This window comes from Protomyctophum parallelum (genome assembly GCF_964188405.1).
Source record: "Protomyctophum parallelum genome assembly, chromosome: 12".
Taxonomy (NCBI): Eukaryota; Metazoa; Chordata; class Actinopteri; order Myctophiformes; family Myctophidae; genus Protomyctophum; species Protomyctophum parallelum.
In genome coordinates this window covers 33331777-33355644 of record NC_139712.1, presented here as the reverse complement: position 1 = coordinate 33355644, position 23868 = coordinate 33331777, and the positions used below count along the sequence as shown (strand labels likewise).

Genomic DNA, 23868 nt, shown 5'->3' with positions numbered 1-23868 from the left:
ACTTTTGCATCTTATGAGAGGCAGGGTTCTTGTGCTGCCGCTATGCGCGCGCATGCTGGTGCTTATCAGTGTGACGTCGTCTGTTAAGGCGTCTATATCGGTAGAGGGCACAAATCCACGGGTTCATGTACTTTTTATTTGCATTGTAATCCCCATAGGGATTTTAGATCGCCTCATATAATAACTGTGTTTGAAAATCACGGCCGTTTCACTCATATGGATATGAAGAATCAACTGACTGAGAGAAAACGCTATTGTTACTGTTACTGTATCATATATGAGTGACTGACTGTCTGTAAACAATACAGAGACACCTCCCTGACAATAACGCAGAGACAGCTTGTTTATGTTTGGACTACAATGCTTATATGAAACGATTTTAAGATGAGCCCATGTTATTCTCCATAGAGAAATTACTTCCGTGAACCAGGCAGAACCAGGGGATGAGTGAGTGACGTCAGGCGCTCTATGGTGTATCTGAAGACTAAATATAGTATTTTGTAACATAAGTATCTATTGTTTCTTGAAATTGTCTCTTACTGACTATTTACTGCAAAGTAATTAAATTACCCTCTGAGGCAGGGGTATTCATTGTTTTTCAAGCCAAGGACCCTTTAGCCGGGGGGAAAAAGTAGTAGGGATCCCCACTTCTTATTGCATAAGATTGTGTTGCAGATTCAACTTTTTCAAAATAATAGCTTCAAAATAAACTGGCAGCACTATCATCAGTGTTTTGTAGATTCATGTTTGTTGGTTTGTTTGTTTCAACATTATCTTTTCTATTGATGTTAAGGATTCATGTTCATATTGTACAGTATATGTTCAGATATTGGCTCTGTACTCGATCTTCTCTTTTTTCCCTCAAAACCTCCACCAAAGACATTGGCTCTGTACTTGATCTTCTCTTTTTTCCCTCAAAACCTTCACCAAACCTCTTAACCGATGATAGCCGATCTACAAGCTCAGAGTATAGATCTGGTCTGCCATTTCCCGGCGAATGTATACCCCCAGAATCGCACAAAGATGTGTTGGCTCCCCAGTAACTCTGGGAACCTGTTGAAGACTCATTATCTGGGCATAATACATATTTATTCTACTCTACTGGTACATATTTATAGACATTATTTTTCACTGCCAGGGAAGACTACATTTCTCAACTCCGAAGTCACCCAGAAAAATGCTAGTGGTTAAGTGGTGCCTGGGTGTTTATGAATACTGAACCAATGAAAAATATTAACAAGAGCTTGTGATAATATAATAACCACATTGGATCCATTCAAAGACAGACCATTTTATGAAAGGTAACAGTTTCAGATATACAAGGTTTCCACCCGACAGTGACAACATCCAGCACCTGTTTATCACGTTCCTTTCAAGCTCATTTCAACTGGCAATCTGTGTGAAATTAACATGTGAATGACTAAAGCAGCAGCGAATCAATAATGTAATCTGCAAATGGGGCTGCCTCCAGGTTGCTTTTTCTTTAATTGCAGGGCTAAGAATATTCTTTCAAGTATTATAGCCTACTCACGTGCACCTTTTTTCCTATACGTTTTGCTTATACAGTTACAATGACATGCCCAGAATAGGGATGACAGGTTTGAAAGGTGTTAAAGGAGCATTTTAACACTTGAATGTCCTCTGAGCCACAGACAGAAGTAGTGCTACACGTATATAATAATGAGCATTAGTGAGGACCAATTATATGAAGATAAAGTTGGAAACACGATGTTTTAACTCGGGCAGTGAATGAGTTAAGACGTATTTTAGATTTCTTTCTAAAATCTATTTTCATGTTATTGCTATTTTTTTGTCTTTTTACTTTTGAAAACGTAGTTTTCAAATGCAAATGGAATTGAGGACTTTGTCCTCCACTTCAAACAAACAAAAAGCCATGGTTACTTGGAGTCTCGTTGTTCCCGCTGTTGTGGTCAGGGTGACCTGAACCTTCCTTTAACAGTTTCCGTGCCGCGAATGGATTACTCCAGGTTAATGTCGCTGCCGTATCGGACATACCCGCCTTTTGTTTTATGTGTTTAATCCGCCGTAATGTAATGAATCAAAAGAAAATCCGTCTTCGTCGCGGAGTATGAGACTGGATGGCTTCGCTGTGATGACGAAACCGGAAATCGTCACATGCTGTGGGCTGCTAGGGCTTCTGGGAAATTGAGGCCAATGGAAATGCATTGGTTGCAACGCCTCATTGAAACCAATCTTGTGTGCGTCTTCCGGGTGCACCAAGATGGTGGATGCTACACACAGATCATAACAAACCACGGGAGCTTTTTTTGATGGATTTTCGCGGATTAAAAGCCCAAATAATTCAGCGTATGCTCTAAAGGTAATACAACAATCTCGGCAGTGAAGGGGGGTTGATTAAAATGCGGGTTAATCGTAAAAAACAGTCAAACTGTTAATAAGCTTGCCTTTTTGGAGGAAGATAATTTCCCACCTAACCTTCACAGATTGTGTGTGCCTAAAAATTGTGTGCAAAGTGCTTGGTAAATAACATAAATCGGGCTCTAGGTGGAGGACAACACAACGACAGAGAGAGAGAGAGAGAGAGAGAGAGAGAGAGAGAGAGAGAGAGAGAGCACAGCAGAAAGTGGCAAAGCTAGAGCAAATCGAGTGACATTACAAAATAACACATTGCTGTAGGGCAGAAACTTTGAGTGTCGCACAAAAGCAGAATGATGAGAACGCTTTGCGAGTTATCTGCTATTTCCACTTATTTAAAAAAATATATATACTTGAAAGCAAAAGTGTTTAAGTGTGTCTGTAGGGATTTATAAATAATGAACAAATGATCCATTTCCTGAAGAGTAATTGTTTTAGACCTGCAAGGTTTCCGCACCACAGATTAAGCCAACAGTCTTGGTCATCATGTCTTACGGTCGGTGGTGATCTCATAGGGCGAGTTGAGCCTGCCGTCTCCGCAGGGCGACGTGCTGATGTACATGTGGAAATGAACGTTGTCTCTCAACCGGTAGCCACACTCCTTGTGCCGCACGAATATCGACTCCTCACTGTCACCGCCGGGCCTTTTACTGTGGTGAGAGAGAAGGAAGGAAGGAAGGAAGGAAGGGATGGAAGGAAGGAAAGAGGTAGGGATGCAACAGTTAATTGAACTATTATCATTTTCGCCATGAGATGTTGGCAGTTGCCTTTTATTTAAATAAAGGTCTTGAACTCGTTTGATCCGTGAGAGCACCTTTTATATGTATTTGAACTGTGTCATGTGGATTCGTTGATATATAGCAAATAAAACAAATGATGAAAGAAAACGTTCTCTATATCTCTGTGGAAAAACCAACATGAAGTAGTAAGGGGGAGACTGATAAGAAAGAGAAGGAGAAAGAGAAGAGCATTCATCACAGTGGAGGAGGAGGAGGAGTGGAATGGGAGCTGCGTTCTTTAGCCATGATGAAGTGAGGGATGGATGGAGGAGGAGATGAACACTGGCCTGCTCCCTGCCTCCCTGACTGAGCTCCATTCTCCTCCTGTCACAGAGCCGCTGGACATTACTCAGGCCTCTGTGTGTGTGTGTGCGTGCGTGTGCGTGCGTGCGTGCGCGTGTGCGTGCGTGCGTGCGTGCGTGTGTGTGTGTGTGTGTGTGCGTGCGTGTGCACGTGTTTGTGTGTGTTCCAAATGTCCTCACAAGTATATTAGAATCTGTGCTTTACAGGACAAAGAAACGTTTTTTAAGGAAAAACAAGTTAAAAAACTATCAAAGAAAGTTAAACAAAAGGGGGTCCTAATCTGTTAAAACTAAAAAAGAGCATGAAAAACCTTGCTCATTGGTACAATAGATGAGATTAGAACTATGCACACTGGGGCTGATTCCCTCACTGATGTAATCTCTCCAGGGCGAGGAAGAAAGAGACTGAAACATGACAGACTACACAGTGAAATTAAAAGTTAATTGAACTCGGAAGACCCTTACGGGTCAATTTTCACACATTCACAGTTAAAACGAACACTCAGGGTGTCAGAGCGTAGACATGTCCGTATGCATGGCTCAGCTTGTTAGAGCTCATATAGGCCTACTGCACACATGTGTCTCATGCTGTGGATTTGAATCTTAAACATTAAGTGTTGTAACTGTTGTTATAGGAAACCTTGTAAGTCCAAAACTTTTTATTTTCAAGAAATGGAAATAAGAACCTGGGTTCCAATGCATGACTATTATTATGGCATATGCTTTTCACTATACCGGTATATATATAAACCCATAGACAGACGTAACCCCTTCCACGTTCACTTTCAAAACCTTTAAAAAGTTGCAAAAAAGGCCATTCTACAAGTTCAAGGAAGTACAACATTAATGAATAAATTGAAAAGACAAAGAAGTAGGGCATTCATTTAGTGAAGAATGGAGATACAAGGTTAATCCTAACCCGACAGCGACGATATGCACTATATCTCTCTCTGAGCTGATCCATGAAAACCCAGCATAATTATGTACAGCCATGTGTATATAGGCTGTCAAGACAGCTAAACATGCGGTGTGTTTGTGTGTGCGTGCGTTCGTGCGTGCACGTGCGTACGTGTGCATGAAATGAGTTCACCAATACCCATCTTGCAGTATGCATTGTTCGCTGTACCTGACTCCTAATCTGTGTAATGCAGTGGTCTCCTCTGTGCACACCAACTTTCACCAAGAACTCCACCGGTGTCGGGGGACAGCCTTGACAAATTCCTTGACTCCCGAATGCTTCCATTGCATAAGCATTAAGCATTTATTATAATGCGGAGCCTCCCTGGGAAAACTCAACAGCAAGGCTGATTCATCAGATTAGCAGCTAGAAAGTGGAGCTCCTTGAATGTCATATTTGCATACACAGCATTGACTTTTTGTCTTTGCACAATGCCTGGTGGCAGGTGGGGAGACTTTTGCGGCAGAGCAAAATGGCTAATGGCAGGGGAGATAAGTCTTAATGAAATGACCAAACAAAATGCCACAACTGCCATATCTGCACTCTGGGGAAAGGACACGGAAGACAGCAATGAGGTTGCGGTGTATGTGACATTAACGTCCTTCCCACCTGTTTTCTCAGTAAGCTAAAGTAGCGTAGCCACCTCCACACGCATACACGCGAGTGCATGCACGCAAGCTTACAGACCGGCTGTTCTTATGGCAAGTATAAAACAGGGAAATAAAATCTCAAACCTAGACTCTACTGTAAATGGCTACTACTAAGCCTATAACCCCAACCTGTAAAATCGTTTTGTGTTATTCTCACAAATCTAGACAAATTCTCCATTCATTGTCAATGGGGAATTAATCTTTGTGTAGGACAGAAATACCGATTTGCTCATCCACATATGACGTAAATTCTCCTTTCATTGTCAATGGGAATGTAATGTTTGTGTAAGACGAAAATCTACACTAATAGCTACAGAAATGTGAAAATGTTTGAATGATTTTATCAACACAAATCTTGTAGGAGGAAAACCAGGACAGGGCCATACAAGACAAACCTATCCAGTATACTCCAGTAAGGACACTGGAGTACTGGATAGATTTGTCTGGTATGGCCCTGTCCTGGTTTTCATCCTACCTCATAGACATCCGTCCGTCAGTGATGGCGATGGATTGCGCCTGAGTGGTCAGGTTTTCTTGCAGTGGCGGCGGTGGCTGGACCAATTATTGGTCCTCTATTGTTCTCCCTGTACATACTGCCGTTGGGAGAACTTAATACCAATCACAGAGTGAATTTGCATTTCTATGCTGATGATACCCAACTATATCTTTCTGTAGCTCCAGATGATCCCTGTGCTTTAGACTCGTTGATGACCTGTCAAATGCTGGATGAGTGAGAACTTTCTCAAGCTAAATGAGGAAGTTGGCACACGACAGAGTGCAGTTCTAGTTATTATTATTATTATTACGCCAAATGCATAATAAAGTGTGGGACGTCCTTGACAACCACTGACCTTAAGAAGAGCTCCAGTTGGGAGTAGATGAAGCGGAGCAGAGCTCTCCTGGTGGTGACCTCAGCGTGACAGTCGTTGACCACCTGGCCCTGGTCACTCATGTATTCTCCGTTGATGCACTTAGTGCCTGTAGATAGAGCAACCACCTGGGCATGCCTCAGGTCCACACCTAGTGAACAACACACATCATACGCACGCACGCATGCACACGCACACACACACACACACACACACACACACACACACACACACACACACACACACACACACACACACACACACACGAGAAAATATATGATAAAACCTGCATAAAGAGTCAATCTCACAGATAATACTAGATCCTAAAGTCGGGTGCCTACAAGCGGTGTCATTTTCTCAGAGAAGAGAATTGAAGAGAAGAGAAGAGAAGAGAATAAGAGAAGAGAAGAGAAGAGAAGAGAAGAGAAGAGAAGAGAAGAGAAGAGAAGAGAAGAGAAGAGAAGAGAAGAGAAGAGAAGAGAAGAGAAGAGAAGAGAAGAGAAGAGAAGAGAAGAGACCAGGCTTTAGCCTCACTCCATCCTCTCTCTCCAGCTCGCTCCGCTTGGCTCCCCACTATCACAAATCTCTCCCATCGCCTCAGAAAAGTCAGGCTTGACTGGCCGCTGGCAGACCTGCGGGTGACACGGGCTCAGCGCATGAGCTTTTATCAGCTTCTGCCCAGATGGCACAGCAACCGCAGAGCCCTGACACCTCCACTGATGAGTAGAGGAGACCATGAGTGGAGGGGAGGGGAGGAGAAAGTGGAAGAGAGGAAGGGAGGGGAGGAGGAGAAGAGAGGTGAGGTGACCAAGGTAAGGCTGCATGGGCTCAGGTGGACAACAGGAGGTACATGGAAGAATGACAAAATGGCAGTTCGGAAGAAACATGGGGACAAGCTGGGTAAAAGGGATATAATAGTTCACCCCAAAGAATTACCCTTTTCCCCTATGAAGTTTGCCAATGAAGCCTCACATTTGTGGCCTTTTTTGTTTTAAATCCTGCCAATAATATGTCAATATTTAATTAACAGAAGTAAATAGGAGGCCATGGCAATACTATATAAAAAATTATTCATAAACTTTAAATTGATTTAAATATGGTTTTGCTCTTGTTAAGATTGGCCTCCTATTCGGTTCAATTAATTAGGCTTTTTGGATCAGGAATGTGACGAAAAATTATCTTCAAGGCTTCATGCATGGGCTGAGTAATTGATAGGAAGCCAGCAATGGTGAGGTGGATCTGACGAAGGATTGTCGGGCAGTTTCTCTGCAGTGCTTCTGAAACAATACCAGTGACATGTTGACTACAGCATGCAGTTTGCGACCGTGCTGCCATTGTTGGCGGGGTGGGTTAAGAGCCCTGCCTGCCGAACCGAACAAAACCCCACACAGCGAGCCTGTGATGGAGTCCAGACGGTGCCTTTCTGCGTGCGCTGGCCAAAGAAAGAATGCATAAGGAATTGTGCTTCCCCACTCTCTTATTAAAAGACAACAAGCGAAAGAAAAACACTGGCACGATTTACCAGTGTTCGTTTTTCTGTTTTGAGTTCTTATCAGTTGGTATGGCCAAGCATACAGTACAGTAATATCTGCTACTGTACCTTGCTGGTTTTAAATTATATTGTCTCAGTCTTGGATAACAAACAATATTGTGCTGCACTTTTTATTGATTTGTCTAAAGCTTTTGATACGGTGGATCACACATTGCTTTTGCAAAGATTATGTTATATTGTATTTTATTCTGTTGCCTGTACATGATTTGAAAATCATCTTTCTGAGAGACATCAATGTGTCAAAGTTGGAGCTGTAAAATCTTCATATATCTAAAGGATTTCCCGAATTGTGAGTCATATAATATTATTGTTTATTATATAACAATTTTATAAACACACTAAGGACCTGTAATATCCATTTATTTGCAGATGGCACAATCTTATGCATGCATGCAAAATTAATAAAACACTGGCAACGCTCACACACTGGCAAATGCAGAATCTCCAAGTTACTGCTTGACAATTATGGCCTCCTTCAGGTTCAAGTTGCTAAGATTGGCTTCATATTTAGTTTAAACAATGGCATTTTGGATGCATAAGGAAGTGTGCTTCCCTACTTTCTTAAAAGACTACAAGAGAAATAAAAATGCTGTCTACGTTCCGATAAAAAGGCAAATCTCTGACACATTTCTGCTTACTGACATGCCTCTGTCAGGTGGAAATCTTCCAAATGTGTTACTTTTCAGGAAATGGGGGGGTAGTTATTATTGAGTCATAAGCAAGCTCTTGTTAATGCTTTTCATTGGTGATATATTAAACTCACACAAACTTAACCACTTTCAACTATCAGATCTACACACTATGAACTCTTTTTGCTACTTTTGCGTGACACTGTAGTATCACAACGTACGGCAATAATATATGAACAAACATGAAAATGAAATATGGAGATACAATGTTTTTGCCAGGCAGTATCATGGTTGTAAATCTCAGACAAGGGTCTATGTGTGTAAACTGTACACAGTAGTACAGAAACATCACCCTGCCGGTGATGAGGCAGGTTCAAGAAAAGGCAAACGTTCGCTCTGAATTCCTGCTGCTTCTTCCACTTTGCGATTGTTTAGATCAATTTTACAGTGAATAATTTCTGCCGTGCCGCTCACTATCCTGCCATGAAATTGGCACAGAGGTTCCCTTCTTCAGTTAGCGAGAGAAGAAAGAGGGAAGGCGAGGTGAATCAGAAAAGAGAAAGACGGCAAGAGAAAATAACAGAGCAAGCGCGAGGCATGAGGAGGAAGGAAGAGAGAGGGAGGAAAAGAAAAGAAAAGAATAAAAAAGGAGAAAGAGTAGAGAGAAAGAACATTGAAGAGAGCAGAGAGGTAGAAAAAGAGGTACTGAGTGCGCGTGCGTGTGTGAGCGTGTGTGCGTGCGTGCGTGCACAGGGACACAGAGACCCACAGGCAATGCTGTTTTTAAAGCAGACAATCAGCTGCATCACAGCAGTACATAAAGAGGGGGTCAGAGGGAACAAGGTATCGTGCAGTCAGCGGCCCGGGGCTCTGTTCTGTTCTCATACAAACACATCTGTTGATTACTGGTGATTCAACGGGGTCACACCATCCTGGAAAGCAGCACTGTCACAGAGTATCACGTACACTCTCACCAGAGGAGAGGCTTACAGTATATGGGAACGGAAAGATTTGCCACCGCTGCTTCCAGAAACATGTTTTTGGCTGGACCACAACGGCAGGGCCAGCTCTATTTAACGTGAGTGATGACACAGGTTTGGTCAGCTATTTGGCCTACCAACGAACCAGGCAATCGCCCGTCTCACTATGGGATGAAGTCTATCCTAACAACCAACAACCTGCCTTATTGGCCAAACCATAAATAGATGATCATATTGTACCCTGTCCCCTGCATAAAGGACACAACATAGATATTCGGTTTTGAGTTCTTATTAGTCTGGTTTCCGGGCCAAGCATACTGTGGTATCTACTATCTGCTACCTGGTTGGTTTTAAATTATATTGTCTCAGCCTTGGATAACAAACAATATTGTGCTGCACTTTTTATTGATTTATCTAAAGCTTTAAACACGGTGGTCACACATTGCTTTTTACAAAGATTATGTTACAGTATATTGTTTTTGATTCTGTTGTCTGTACATTGTTTGAAAAATCATCTCTCTGAGGTTGGAGCTGTAAAATCTGACTTTCTTCATGTCTCTAAAGGAGTTGGGTCCTATATTGTTTATTAATATATAACAATGTTATAAACACACAAAGGACCTGTAATATCCATTTATATGCAGGTTGCACAATCTTGTCAGACTGTGTGCAGGTATCTGTTGTTGCAACTTGCATTTGATATCTTCCAGAAATATTTTTTGTACCAATTAAGGGGTAGAGTTTTCAGTGATAATGATTCTCAGTTATGCACCTGAAATGGTATTTCCACTGAACAAGTTCCTCATTATAAAAACCTCTGGACATAGTTGGATGAAAAACTTACTTTTAATACACACATTTAACAAATAAATTACAAATGAAGCTATTTTATCACAATAGATCCTGCTTTCCGTGGCCTAATAGAAAGAAGCTAATTGAGGCACTGTTCCATAGGGGACATTATACAGAAAGATACCACACTTAAATCTTTGGACTCACTCTGCCCTCAGATTTATAACAGCTATAACATCACTGCAGCAGCATACTGTATAATAAGATTGGTTGCAACTAGGCATGTCGGATATATTAACTTTATATTTAACTTAAATTTACCTTATACCTTACCTTAAATAATGTTATTTTATTAATTTTTTGCTTTTCTCAGACTCTCATGAGCACCACTAGAAAAGAGTGTCGCAGCCCTGTGTGAGAATTAAATGAATGTTGATAGATACAGACATGACATCTGACCTCTTCACTTTTCCAGATCTTTCCCTGTAAAGTGTGTGCGTGCGTGCGTGCGTGCGTGCATGCGTGAGTGCGTGTGTGCGTGCATGCGTGTGTGCGTGCGTGCATGTGTGCGTGCGTGCGTGAACAAGACTGAGAGGGAGCAAGCAAGCGATACTTGCAGGCGTTGCGAATGCAAGGTTATAATAGTTTTGTTTTTTTCATTATAGTTTAGTTTTAGTTAGTTATGACTTGTTTTTTTCTAATTCAGTTAGTTTTAGTTAGTTTTTAGAGCGGGTTTGCTAGTTTTTATTTAGTTTTTATTTTGTTGAAATGCTTAGTTTTAGTTTAGTTTTAGTTTAGTTATAGTTTAGTTTTAGTTTTTTTGTACTTTGGTTTATTTGTCAGGTATAGGATTCAAAAAGATCAATAAGTATTGTGTAATAAAACCTAAAAGATATACCATTTAAAAATATAAACTCTAAAAGTTCAGAAACGTAACTTTGATGATACCATTTGGTATTGTGTTTTATATCATTTTAATCATTGATCGTTGTCACCTGTACAACGAGGTATAGTCTGTATAGAATCGGGCATTCGTGGAATGAGCAACACAGCTAAACGTGTGGGTAGCGCCCCCAAAAAATGTGCCAAAATTGCAAATGGTTGGTATACCAAGCCTTGCTTTGAGTTGCTTAGTGGATTGGATGATTGCATTGCACTCTGCCACAGTAATAAGGAAAAAACAACACTTGGTTCTGTTGGTTGCATGTACAGCACATGCACTCGTAGCCCAAGCTGATCCCACAAGTGTTCAATTGGGTTGAGGTCTAGACTCACAGCATTTCCACTCCTACATTTTGGAGGTACTCTGTGATCCTGGCTCTACGGGGCGAGCGTTGGCATCCTGGAGGATGGCGTTAGGTCCAAGATTCTGAAGATATGGGATCGCCACTGGCTTCAGAATCTCACTGCATTGAGATTGCCTTTAATGATGACAAGTTCTGTCTTGCCCGTGAGAGAGATACTGTTCCATACCAAACCAAGCTGTTGTGGCAAGGGTGAATAAATACCAACCACTTGCCATTTTGGCAAATGTTTTGGCAAATGTGTGCTACCCACACATTTAGCTGTGTTGCTCATTCCACAAATGCCTGATCCTTATATAATAGGCCTATACCCTTCCAAAGTGCTCCGCATATTTTACCATCATCCTTTTCCACAAGGCACTTCCTTGCGTCTCTCTCCCATATTGGACTGTCTTTCTTCCAACTTTTCCTGGCAGTGTCCGAGCACGAAAATAGCGTTTGTTCACCACCAAGTGTCACTGTTGCACAGCCTAACACACAGACACACACAGGCCAGGGAGGAGGGCTTACAGTACAGTACAGTACAGTACAGTACAGTACAGTACAGTACCACTCACTTAAGACGGGTTTGATTTTCCAAGTAACATGCAGTCAGTTTCAGGCAGTGCAGAATGTAAACAAGCAATGTAAAGTGTGGCTACATGCTGCCGTACGGTGCTGAAAACAGCCGTAAAACGTGTTGGAGAAATGAGGAAATTAATCGAATGAATTTAAAAGGTTTATATTATGAATTTCCGAAATGCATATAAATATTGATAAAAACTATAACTAAGGGTATTTTTTCTATAATTTCAGTTAGTTTTAGTTAGTTTTGTGAACACACAATACAGTTTCAGTTTAGTTATCGTTTTCAATTTATTTTTAGTTTTTATTTAGTTTCAGTTAACTAAAATGTTTTTTTAATTCTAGTTTTTTAGTTAGTTTTAGTTAACTATTATAACCTTGGAATGCACAGGTCAAGTATTGAAGGTCAAGTGGTTAAATATCTGAAAATAGTTGATAGACGTGAATGCAACATTAATTTGACGTTAATAGAAAGATAATGTGAAGAAAAAAATGTATACAATGTATGTAGTAGTGGGAGTCACTGCTTCATCTCTCTCTCTCAGCTAAAGGGTCCTTGGCCTGAAAAACTGCTGTAGACACCTGCTGTGTAAAGAGAACAATGGGGCTCTTTAGAAGAAGATCATAATAGGAACACATGTTCCAATCTTGGTACAGGATTGCTCGCCATGGCAACCACATCATTCTTTGCGGTTCATAATCATAAATAACAAGAGGTCACAGCTTTGGCATCAGGTCAGTGACAGAATCCCCATTACCATGGCAACCCAGAGCACTACACTGTATCCTTAACAAAGCAGGGCCAGCCCATGAGGCCAACTATTACAAACTAGTTGGCTACAACTTAAAGGAGAGTTCCGCATTAGCTTTTTTTTTTTTTACTGAATTCTGTTGATAATATGTATATGAACCACTGTTATGGCGGGGGGAAAATACAGATAAGGCGCTGGTCCTTAGGTAGGTGGACTTAACGCTGGATAACGTGAATGCGGAAGGAATCTAACGACAACACTCCATGGAATTGTTTTCCACATCATCTACAGTAGAACAGATGGAAAATAAATGCGCAAATGTCTCAGCTTTCTGTTCCCAGTAGGTTTGGGATTCGGAACCAGGTCCGTTTCAGACTTCCAAAGTGTGGTTATACATTAACAGAGAGGGAAATGACTCTGAGCACGCAAAGTGCAATACATGCGATGCCATAGTTTCCTGCAAAGGTTGTTGCAACTTCCACATTGAGGAAACATCTAAAAATCAATTCACGATTAGATTAAGATTAATCTAGGCACATCGTGTTTGAGAGCCATGTGGAAAGCAGTGCCAGCACTCCCCGCAGTTCCAGAAAATAAAACTATTAACTGTTGTTAATGGTGTTAATTTAAGAACGCCAATGACTCGATGTCTTTCTGTCTGCTATTTTATGAATCACGTTAACTATAGAGCCATAAATTAAATAAAAGTATTTGTCTGCACTTAATTTTACAATTTATAAGCTTAAGCTATAACCTTTAGGTGCATATAACTCCAATGGAGTTATATATGCACCTAAAGGCTGGGCTCTCAACAGTCGTGCGATTAATTTAGAGACAATTCAAAAGCAGTTTCTGCAAATTGTTTATAAAGTAATCAATCTATATGGAGTTACTCCATATAGATTGATTACTTTATAAACTATTTGCAGAAAAAAGCACAGGAACGTGGTCTACAGTTCAATACAAGTCCGCTAAGAGGATTTTATAACCCAAGAAAGAACTATGTCTTGTTTCCATTAGGGTAACTGGGGTGCTACATTAAAGACAATAACATTATTGCAATGTGTACTCTATATTTAATATACAGTACAAATTGCACTGGTGGTGAAGTTTAAATAATAGTGCCACCTCATAATTGTAAAGTGCAATTAAAATAATTTGTGTTTATTATGTACTTGGTTAGGTTAGTTATAATATAAGCATAATGTATGTCAGAAAATAATATAGGGACCGTTAAGGGAACCGTTAAGAGGGAACCGGTAAGGATCCGGAACCGTTAAAATCCTTAATCCTAACGAATCCCAACTCTAGTTCCCAGTCAGCGTGTTGGGTGAAAACAAGCTATATTCAACTACTAACAACTAAATAACGGAACATCGCGGTGACGTATATCTAATGTGCACGCATACACTATATATTTTGAATGTTGTTACTTGTAGAAAGTCTTTTTACACCGTGGGATCGTTTCTTTTACCTAAGTCCAAAAGTCTGAGTATACTTTCCTCCATCACTTGATGCGGCTACTCTCAGTTCCATTATCATTATCATTTACAGTAGCTACAGAAGATGGTGCCTGAGATAGACATATTTTAAACAGGCTTAGTCCATCTATCTGCGCTGTGCTGTATACGCGTGTACTCCAGTCCACACTGAGGGGATATAGACGCATACAGTATAGTATGTGTTGGCTCTGGGGTCTGATGGGTCATTACCTCCACACACCATGTCACCATGAGATCTCCTTCTGCCTGCTCTGCCTATACCGCCACGCCACCTCACACTACATTACACAGCAGCGCGGCTTATGTGTGCCAGTCATTTACGCTGTTTGTATAGGAGGGGATAGTAATGGTGGAACAGCCGGACCCAAATTTACATTTCACCCCAAGAAGGCGGGGTGGGGGGTGGGGGGGGGGGGTCCACAACAGCCTGAGATCCATCCACAGCGTTCTAAAGCAGGGGTCTTCAACTTTTTTCAGGCCATGGAGCCCTTAGCTGATGTACTACATGTAAAAATTGTGTTGCAGATTAAACCTTTTCATAGATTTCAAAGATAGCTTCATTGTTTGACAGCACTATCTTCAGTGTTGTGTAATTTAGTGATTTTTGTCACAACTACAAGCTCACAATGCGACATGTGATGTTGTAGGTCTTCTATTTAAAAATACCGTGACAAGTTTAGAATTTTTTTGAATATATTGGAAGCACAAATCTTGCATGGGGATAGGCCAGTGGTTCTCAAAAAAAGTTTGAAAACCACTGGCCTATAAATACATGTTTCAAAGAGTGGAACGGATTTAAATGGTATATGACCATGGCCTACAATATTTATCATCGTAAAAAGTAACATTAACTCATTGGCGCTCCAGCCTTTGCAGGCATTTTGTCAACATGACACACACACACACACACGCACACACACACACACACACACACACACACACACACACACACACACACACACACACACACACACACACACACACACACACACACACACACACACACACACACACACACACACACACACACACACACACACACACACACACACACACACACACACACACACACACACACACACACATTATTGCTGGATTTTTGAGAACCATTGCTGTCTGGACACAAAAAAGAGAAAGGAAAAAAACATCCCTCCTTGAACGTGGATATCCAGACTGCCAACTGTAATCAACTTGTCTGAAATGCTTTGGTCTCATCGCTTCCTTTAAGTCCCCTTGGAATTTCTTCCCTAATGGAAAGAGAGAGAGAATGGAGAGAGAGAGAGATATATATATATATATATATATATAGAGAGAGAGAGAGAGAGAGAGAGAGAGAGAGAGAGAGAGAGAGAGAGAGAGAGAGAGATAGAGAGAGAGAGAGAGAGAGTCGTCGTTGCCCTGGCTCAATAGAAGATCAAAAAAGAAAGAAAAAGGGGGAGAGAGCTTGTGGCGTTTTGTCACGCGGCTGGCACAGACAGGCCTGATTTCTCACGTTTCCAAGCGCATCTGAGCGCTGTTTCCCCGTCTTCAGACAACCAATCTTATCTGGGATCGATTCCAACGTGATTTAGCATGCCACCTGACACGTGCGCTGGAGGTTGAGCTTTGACAGCGCCTCTCTCGCAACTCCCCCGGCCCGACCACGGCGCCCACAGACAGACAGACAGGCGTGGCGGCGAGGCTAATCTCCAACAGGTTGGGGCTAAATGGTCTCAACAGGACAGCGGCGAGGAGGACCGGGTTAGGGGACCGGGTTAGGGGCCCGGCGCCTGCGGTCTACGGTTCAAAGCCCGCAGCAACCAGATTAATATTCCCCCCAGGCACCGGCGAGATAAGTCTAAAAACAGACATTTGATGTTGAGACAGAGAGAAAAGAGAGATAGATGATGTGAAAGAGGGAGAGGGAGAGATTACAAAACACAGAGAGAGAGAGAGAAAATAACGAGTCGAGAACATAGCAGAGCTCCTTCTGGTTTTGTCAAGTTTGGTGTCTGCCGACGTGTGCATGTGGCCGCGCCACCAGCACCACGCCGCACATACTGGGGCGAGGCCAGCGTCTGGATCTTTGAAGATAGCGCTGCCTATTAATAAACAAACAGAAGCAATTACTTGGAGGCAGAGGAGAGGAGGAGAGGGATTGGATTAGGTCAGGGCGAGCGGGAAGGACTCACTGAAGTCTAAATTGATGAGTGGCAGCTCTCCAAAGACAACCAAGATACCGATCCCTCCTGACTGACCCCCATGCACCCCCACCGCGCGTCCACACTGAGAGAGATAAAGGGCTCTGTCTGTCTGTCTGTCTGTCTACATGAGAATGTGCATGCAAGTGCCTGTCTAGTGCACACTTTGTGTGTTTCGGGGGACACATTTACGCCATCAATTAAGTCAACAAAGTCATACCTTTTATAATGAGCTAGTTGTTGCAGTTGTTACAGCAACATGAATATATAAAGCAACACTCAATAACGTTTGTTCAAGTGAACGAGGTTTCGGCCGGACTTTACACTTGATTTTATTACCTTGGACTTTCATTGCTAGTTGCAATCACCAGTTTAAGTTGTTTAACATGTATTTTTCAATTATCAATATATGCGTTTACCGTTTAACAAATTATTGTCCCATTCATTTTTAAATGAAGTTGGGTATATGCTTCTATAGGGCTTACTGGTTCTACAGAGTGAAGACTCACTCATTACCGGTTGCTTTTCGGGACCAGAAGTGTGTCGCTTTTATCTTTTGTAGCTGCCAGTGTGAACCCAGTATATGTCAATTTCTATATGAATTGGATACATTGGTACCAAGTAGGGTTGTCCCGATCGGATCGCGTGATCGGAAACCGTCTCCGATCACATGATTTTCAAAAGATCGGAATCGGGGAAAAAACTGTTGTGTTTCTGCTAGTTGTTTTCCTTCTGATCCCAGTCAGAGATCATCAAACAAAGACTAGTCACACTCAGAGGCGTGAAAGACACCTATGATTAAAACAAAGGAAATGCAACCCCCGCTATGCATGATACTCTCTGAATGAGAGAGATACTCTTTAAGAGTTTTAACTTGACTTCAGTTCTATAAGCTGTAGAACTGTATTCACTCAAATCAACCTATACATCATTATTTTGCTATGATTTCATGCTTTCATAGAAAGAAAAAAACCCCACAATGATAGTCATTCTAATAAAAAGTATAGTCACATTTTGCCTTTCAATAATTGAAAAGCAACACAACAGACTAGACTATAGAGTGACATACTATTGTGATATGGCATGAGTGTTATATAAAAATATAAAGATCGGATCTGGAAAAATCGTTATCGGTATGTCTCAAAATCAAATGATCGGAATCGGATCGGGAGCAAAAAAGCGTGATCGGGACATCCCTAGTACCAAGCCCTGTCGATGTTGGGAAAAATATTGCTTAACCACATAAACGCGAGCGTCCCTATTGTGGGCAATTCATAAAAAGGCCGAAAATGGATAAACATTCAGAACAAAGTATACGACACTGTCGGGTTTTAACTGGTTAAGATTCACACAGTGACACCAGGAGCTTCTTGTCAGAGCCGCTGAGCCGGCTGTGAGCGTTGGCAAGATGACTGACACTCAGTACCAGTGTCTGTTGCACTCCCCTCAGACTCTGCACAGCCATAGTCAATAATTCATCAGGAAGGCACAGCATACACTGTAGTACTCTGCCGGCGACGGCGTGTGAGGTACGTCGCACTGAGTGGCACCTGTCTCTCTTTCCTCCACCTCACTCTCTCATAGTTTCTCTCTCCATCCAAGGTCTGTGTCTCTTTGCGTCCGTCCCCCCCCCCCCTCCTCTCCGCCCCTCTGTCTCTATATATTGCCACAGTTTCAATAATTCACAGGGATATATATATTATGTCAGTGAAATTTGCCATACCTCGGGTCATTACGATGCCTGCCAGGGATTTGTGCGGAGCGTGTGCAGGATTGCAGCCGCCCACCAGCACGCGGTACTGCTCTCTCACCAGGTGGAATATTGAGTCGGCAAAGTCCTGCAAGACACAATCGCTGACCTTATTCTGCTGCTCACATAAAATGTACACGGTATATTGCATTAAGGATTCATGAAATCTCACGTAACGTAATAATATTGTTATGTTAGAAATCATATCCACGATTCAAAGAGCCAGAGAGCACGATCTAAACCATGAAATGAAATGAAATTGTCCACGAACAAGCCACTCTGTGTAGTTATAGATTAGGCAGAAAGCCATCAGAGAGACATCACAAGGTTTCTGTCTGGGCCAGAAACCCTGTATTTCTATATGCAATGTTTTTTTTTCAGTAAATTAAAAGTGTTGAACCAATGAAAAGCATTAACAAAATCTTATAATTAACCCAACGCTAACCTTTGCCACCCTGGCTCGGCTGGTTAGTGTTTTTTTTACCACGTATACTGTAGGCACAGAGCAGGTTTCTAATTCAAGGAATGTGAATCCAGCTCACCATGACCTCGTGTCACATATTGCCTCCAAATGGTATCCCGTGGATACATGCAGGGGTGGAACGGACTCACATTCATTTTTAAAATAGTAAAAATAGCAATAGCACAATATACTGTAGAACAACCATGTACTGTAACTTGTAAAATAAATATTGAGTAAAAGCATGGACGTTTTAGCATTAAAATATACTTATGCACATTCACAACCCTTATAATATTGGTTTGTAAATTAATAATGCATCGATGTGTTGATCAATGTAAGTGTGTGGCGTGATGTGTGTGATTGTTTATTGTTTAATCGTAATCCCTTGACATCGTGGCGAGGGGAAACTGCCTTTGTAGAACTACAATATAACCAACTTGATTTCTCGCTAGCCAGACTGAGTCCCTCCCAGCTGCCACTATTTTACCAATGCTTCCGTCAGTCTGAAGCACGGAAGCTCTGAAACAGATCCGAGGATGAAGCGGATGTGACGCCTCCTCCCCGCTTCCATTTCGTCTTTACGGTCACGCAAATTTGTCCCAATATAAATATACATCTCAAAATAATTGAAGCCAACATAGCTTGGCATGTTATAGCTCCACTAGGAGGCCGATTTTTGTCCAAACATTATGCAAATCTGTACATATTATAGTACAGTAGTCATGTGATCAAGATTTAACTCTTAAACCGTAGGTCATACAATCAAAATGATTTCCCCCTTGGATTCCTTGATCCATTACTTTGTAGATCTTTGACATGACAATTAATCTGATTCTGATTAATTTTTAACAATGGACTTTAATATGAGATTGCATGGAATATCTTCTTAGAATTTGGGAAATAAATCTAGACTGTCAATGGAACTCTCCCTCTCTCCTATCAGCATTGGCACAAAACCCCAAACATCTGGCATTGTGGGGAGACTAAGGGAGAAAGACAATGAATCAGAGAACATATTTTGCTCTATTGCCCCATGAGGGCTGTGACATTTTCGCACAGTTGGAGGTGCGGCATGCCGGATGATCACAGCTCACAGTGGTGTGCGTGTGGGTGGTGTACGCGACTTTGCATGTACGGTGTGTGTGTGTGTGTGTGTGTGTGTGTGTCTGTCACCACATGACCACAAACACACATATCCAGGATGAATGACAGCTCTGGCCCAATAAGAGGTTGAGAAGGAGGAGAGAACATGTTAAACACACTCCCTTCACGCCTGATTTATCTTTTCCTATACTGTCACTTTAAAACAGAATGTTGTGGTGCCACATTATTTTTAACAGTCGCCCGTGGCACTCACCAATATGCTCAGCTACTGCGTGGCAGCTAAGTGACAACACAGTGTGTAACATCATTTTCTGCCGGTCTAAATGACGTGCACAAAACTTAAACACTTGAATCCCAGCATCCCTATACTCCCTGGCTGTCATAATGTGTGAACGTTCGGCGAAAATAGCTGATCTACAAAGCTCAGCTGTGGATGAGATATAGATGGGCAATTATCAGCGAAGAGAGGGTCAGAAATGATTAGAGGATCAGCTCACGTTAGAAGGTTGGGGATAAAACGAGAGAGGGGAAGGTTGAGATGGTTTGGACATACAGTAGGAGAGATGAGGGGTACACTGAGAGATTGATGCTGAAGATGGAGATACCAAGTAAGAGGATAAGAGGGAGGGTAAAGAGGAGATTTATGGATGTGGCCCAGGCTGTTAACATACATGCCAATCTGGGAACCCATTCGTTTAAAAACAAATGCTAAATAAAATATACATTACTTAACAATCTGTCTTTGAGCATTAACATGAACCCTATTCTGGCCATGTCATAAACACTTATATCAAAGCGATTGATTTAACAGATTATACAAAGTATAGCTTTCCCACTTATTGTCGCATATAACTGAAATCACCCTATTATTGAGAGTGGGGGCTGAGAAGTAAAAGGCTGTCAAAAATAGTAAACTTTAATTAGCAATTCAATCTTTTGTACAGGGACTCCATTTGGCTAGACTTAAAATATAATCACTTGGATAGAAAATAAACGTGCCATAATATGATTGGATCCTGTGTTGGATTTCCCATCTCAAACACGTTTCGAGTGTCTGGTTTCCTCAAAAACATCAAACAAAACAGTGTGCGTTCTGAGAAAATCCAGTAATGTCATTGTTTGGCGAGTCATAGTCAAGAGGATAAACATGCATGTCAGACGACCAGAGTCAGGTGAAAGGCCTCGTCTCCTCTACCCGAAAAGTGACGTCCAATTCATTCTACCAGGATCCTGCTTGGCTGTGCGGCGTCAGCCTGGCCTGGGTCACCATCTGAACCCTGAGTCAAGTCCTCCATCCCTCTTAAAGGCCATTTTATTGATGACATTACAGGGGTGATAAAAGGAGGCACCTCAGAGCCGCTCTGAGAGCAGAGGTGGAATAGACCCTGGCATACCGCCCAGATATCTCTCTCTCTCTGTGTCTTTCTCTCTCTCTCTCCCCTCTTCCTCCCCAGATCTCTCTCTCCCCCCCCCCTCTCTCTCTCTCTCTCTCTCTCTCTCTCTCTGTCTGACGTTGGGCTTGTCTTTCCTGTAAAGTTGCGTAATTTGTTTTGAAGTTGTGGGTAGATTTTTATTTTATGTGTTTGGACTTGTTCCTAAAGTGTAGTTGCTTATTTGGGCATTCTTCCTACTGTTTAAAATTCAGTGGTCTGTCTGTCTGTCTGTCTGTCGAAAAGGGCCAATAGCATGAGTTAATAGTTTAGTTAAAAAAAAAACTAATAACATCACCACCAATAGGAAGGACCACTTTAAACCATTTAGGACTGAGGCCAATTCTAAAAATGGCTTCTGTCAGGACAACTCATGAATGGATAGAATATATATTTTATTGAATGAATTGAATAAAATGAGCAATATATTTATTATGGTTTGGCGATGAATTGGATCTGTGTTTTATGTATCCCCCGAATCCCCCGTACATAAACAGCAGATCAAAAACGTCAGGTGGCAGCTGGAGTGGTGGTGGGTGGCGGGTGCACAGCAGTGTTTCAAGACAGCAGTGGTGAGAGCAGCAGCAGCAGCAGGAAAGCAGGAAAGCAAGCAGGAATGATCAGTGCAAACTTCCAGATTAAATAGAGCGGTCTGAGAACGGAACGAGTGGGTGATTGGCCAAGTGGATGTGGACGTGGAGTTGAGGCGGCCCAATGGCGAGCAACTGCACTGAGTTTCCTGACAGAACTTTGCTCTGTGCATGTCTGTGACAGGCGCGACACGCTCATAACTACGCTTTCTGAAAATGCTCAAATATTAATTCAAAATGTACAAAAAAATGTTATGCTGCTAATACACTGTTCATAACCACAAGAACCCCAAAAAGCCCGAGCTTTCATCAGAACCATCCGAGCAGCTACAAGGCAAGTCTCCCCTTCCCCCTGAATTGTCCAAATATAGGCACGAGGAAATGTAATGGCATTTAGGGCCTGTGTATAGTTTCGACATTTGCTACAAACACACAGAAAATGTATAGCAAAACAAACAGATTCAGTGCAATCCTTGCTTTATTTTCCTCTCCTACCTTTTCATCACTCCTTCCATAGGGAAGGAGGATGAGCAAAGAAGGGAGCTCGACAGCTCCCTTCTTTGCTCCTCCCCTACCCCCACCCTCCCCATCCCCCGCAGGCTTTCTGTACACGCAAACAGTTCCACGTCCATATCTCCTAGGTAATGTGGAATGTCACCGCCAAGACTCTCCCCTGCTTCCCTCTCCCTCTGAAGTCAATATTGTGCCAGAAACACAAAATGTCAACGCAGAAATTTTGCACCGCTGATGCCTGACCCAGAAGTGTGCACGTCTTTGGAGGAGGGAGTGCTGGGAGGAGGAGGAGGAGGAGGTGGGGTGCAGACAGAGCGAGTGGGTAAACGGTATAATTTACGGTGAGGGGGGAATATAATGTACGCTATAGGCCAGTGATTCTCAACCTTTCTAAATGCAAGGACCACCAGTTTGAAATGCCAGACCCACATTTGCCACCTTTCTTTTGAAATCTTATGGGATCCCAATCTATACTCCCAGTGTTTATTTAACTCTGATTGGGTCCATTGCCCAAGGTGAAGGAGTTTAAGTATCTCAGGGTCTTGTTCACGAGTGAGGGGAAGACGGAGGCGGAGCATGAGATCAGCCGGAGAATCAGAGCATCAGCAATGTTGCTCTGGAGAGGGGAAGGCTGGAAACTGTTGCCCCCAAAATCTGACTCCGGATAAGTGGTTGAAGATGGATGGATGGATGGGTCCATTTGATTCCATTTGTACACTCATAGTTACAGACCTGTAACTCCCCATCCATGTGGATTCTTGTGGACCCCTTGTGGTCCCCGGACCTGGCATTGAGAACCAGGGAGCCAGGCAGCAGTGTGACACAGGCAGAGGGTCATGGAAAGGGTTTTACTGAAAGGGATACTGATTCATCACCAGTTCTATGTACTGTATTGTCTCTGCAATCCCCTAGGTGGCGTAGTTGGCTGCTCTAATTCTTACCGCACTGTTACAAGCAAAGTGAGAGAAAAAAAAACACATGCTGAATGTAGTGAACCAGGCTACAAAATGCCACAAATCATGAATCTTCTGGCGTAGACCTGTGCTTCGAGGAGCACACTTTTCTCGTTTTATTTAGTATTTCGGGCCTTTATGTAACATTTTAACAGGCGCAGTTCTTCAAAATACAGCCTCAGTTAGTTCAATGATTCTGGGAAAGGAGACAGGGCAGGCAATAACCTGTTCTAACCTCATTTGCTGTGGAAGTGCATGTGAGCCCCTGTGTGTGTGGGTCAGTAGTGTGTGTGTGTGTGTGTGTGTGTGTGTGTGTGTGTGTGTGTGTGTGTATGTCCATACGCATACATGTGTGGTGCGACGTTCGCGCTCACATGAACGGCCATGATATTGACAGAGCAGAGCATGTAATATCTCAGAGAATCCAATCACATGTTAGCATGCCACGGTTACACCCACACACACACACACACACACACACACACACACACACACACACACACACACACACACACACACACACACACACACACACACACACACACCATGTATTGTATACTTGACATGAACCATGTTAGACGAAAATAGCTGCAAAGTTAGTTGATCTACAAGCTCACAATGTGTCGTACTGCAACAGATTGTGAACTTGTAGATCAGCAATTTTTCAGTGACATGTGGCCCTCTCTCACGACACACACACACACACACACACACACACACACACACACACACGCGCGCCCCGGCTGCCTCCACCTTATCGGCCTCCTGCAGAGTCGCCCAGGCAGCATAAAAACCAGGCCATGTCTTATATTTCTCTATAGAAGCATTTAACAATTCATTCTCCCAAGTTTTAAT

At 42.3% G+C, this 23868-nt stretch overlaps 1 protein-coding gene across 1 annotated transcript in view; it reads right to left on the bottom strand.

Annotated features, from left to right (window-relative positions):
• adarb2 (adenosine deaminase RNA specific B2 (inactive)) overlaps positions 1-23868 on the bottom strand; it is a gene marked incomplete at both ends in the record, with an annotated part of 231750 nt that overhangs the window by 22457 nt on the left and 185425 nt on the right. Inside the window, 3 exons of the mRNA XM_083778719.1 lie at positions 2893-3047; positions 5938-6106; positions 17934-18048. Coding sequence (XP_083634845.1) covers positions 2893-3047; positions 5938-6106; positions 17934-18048 — 439 coding nt within the window. The remainder of the gene's footprint in view (positions 1-2892; positions 3048-5937; positions 6107-17933; positions 18049-23868) is intronic.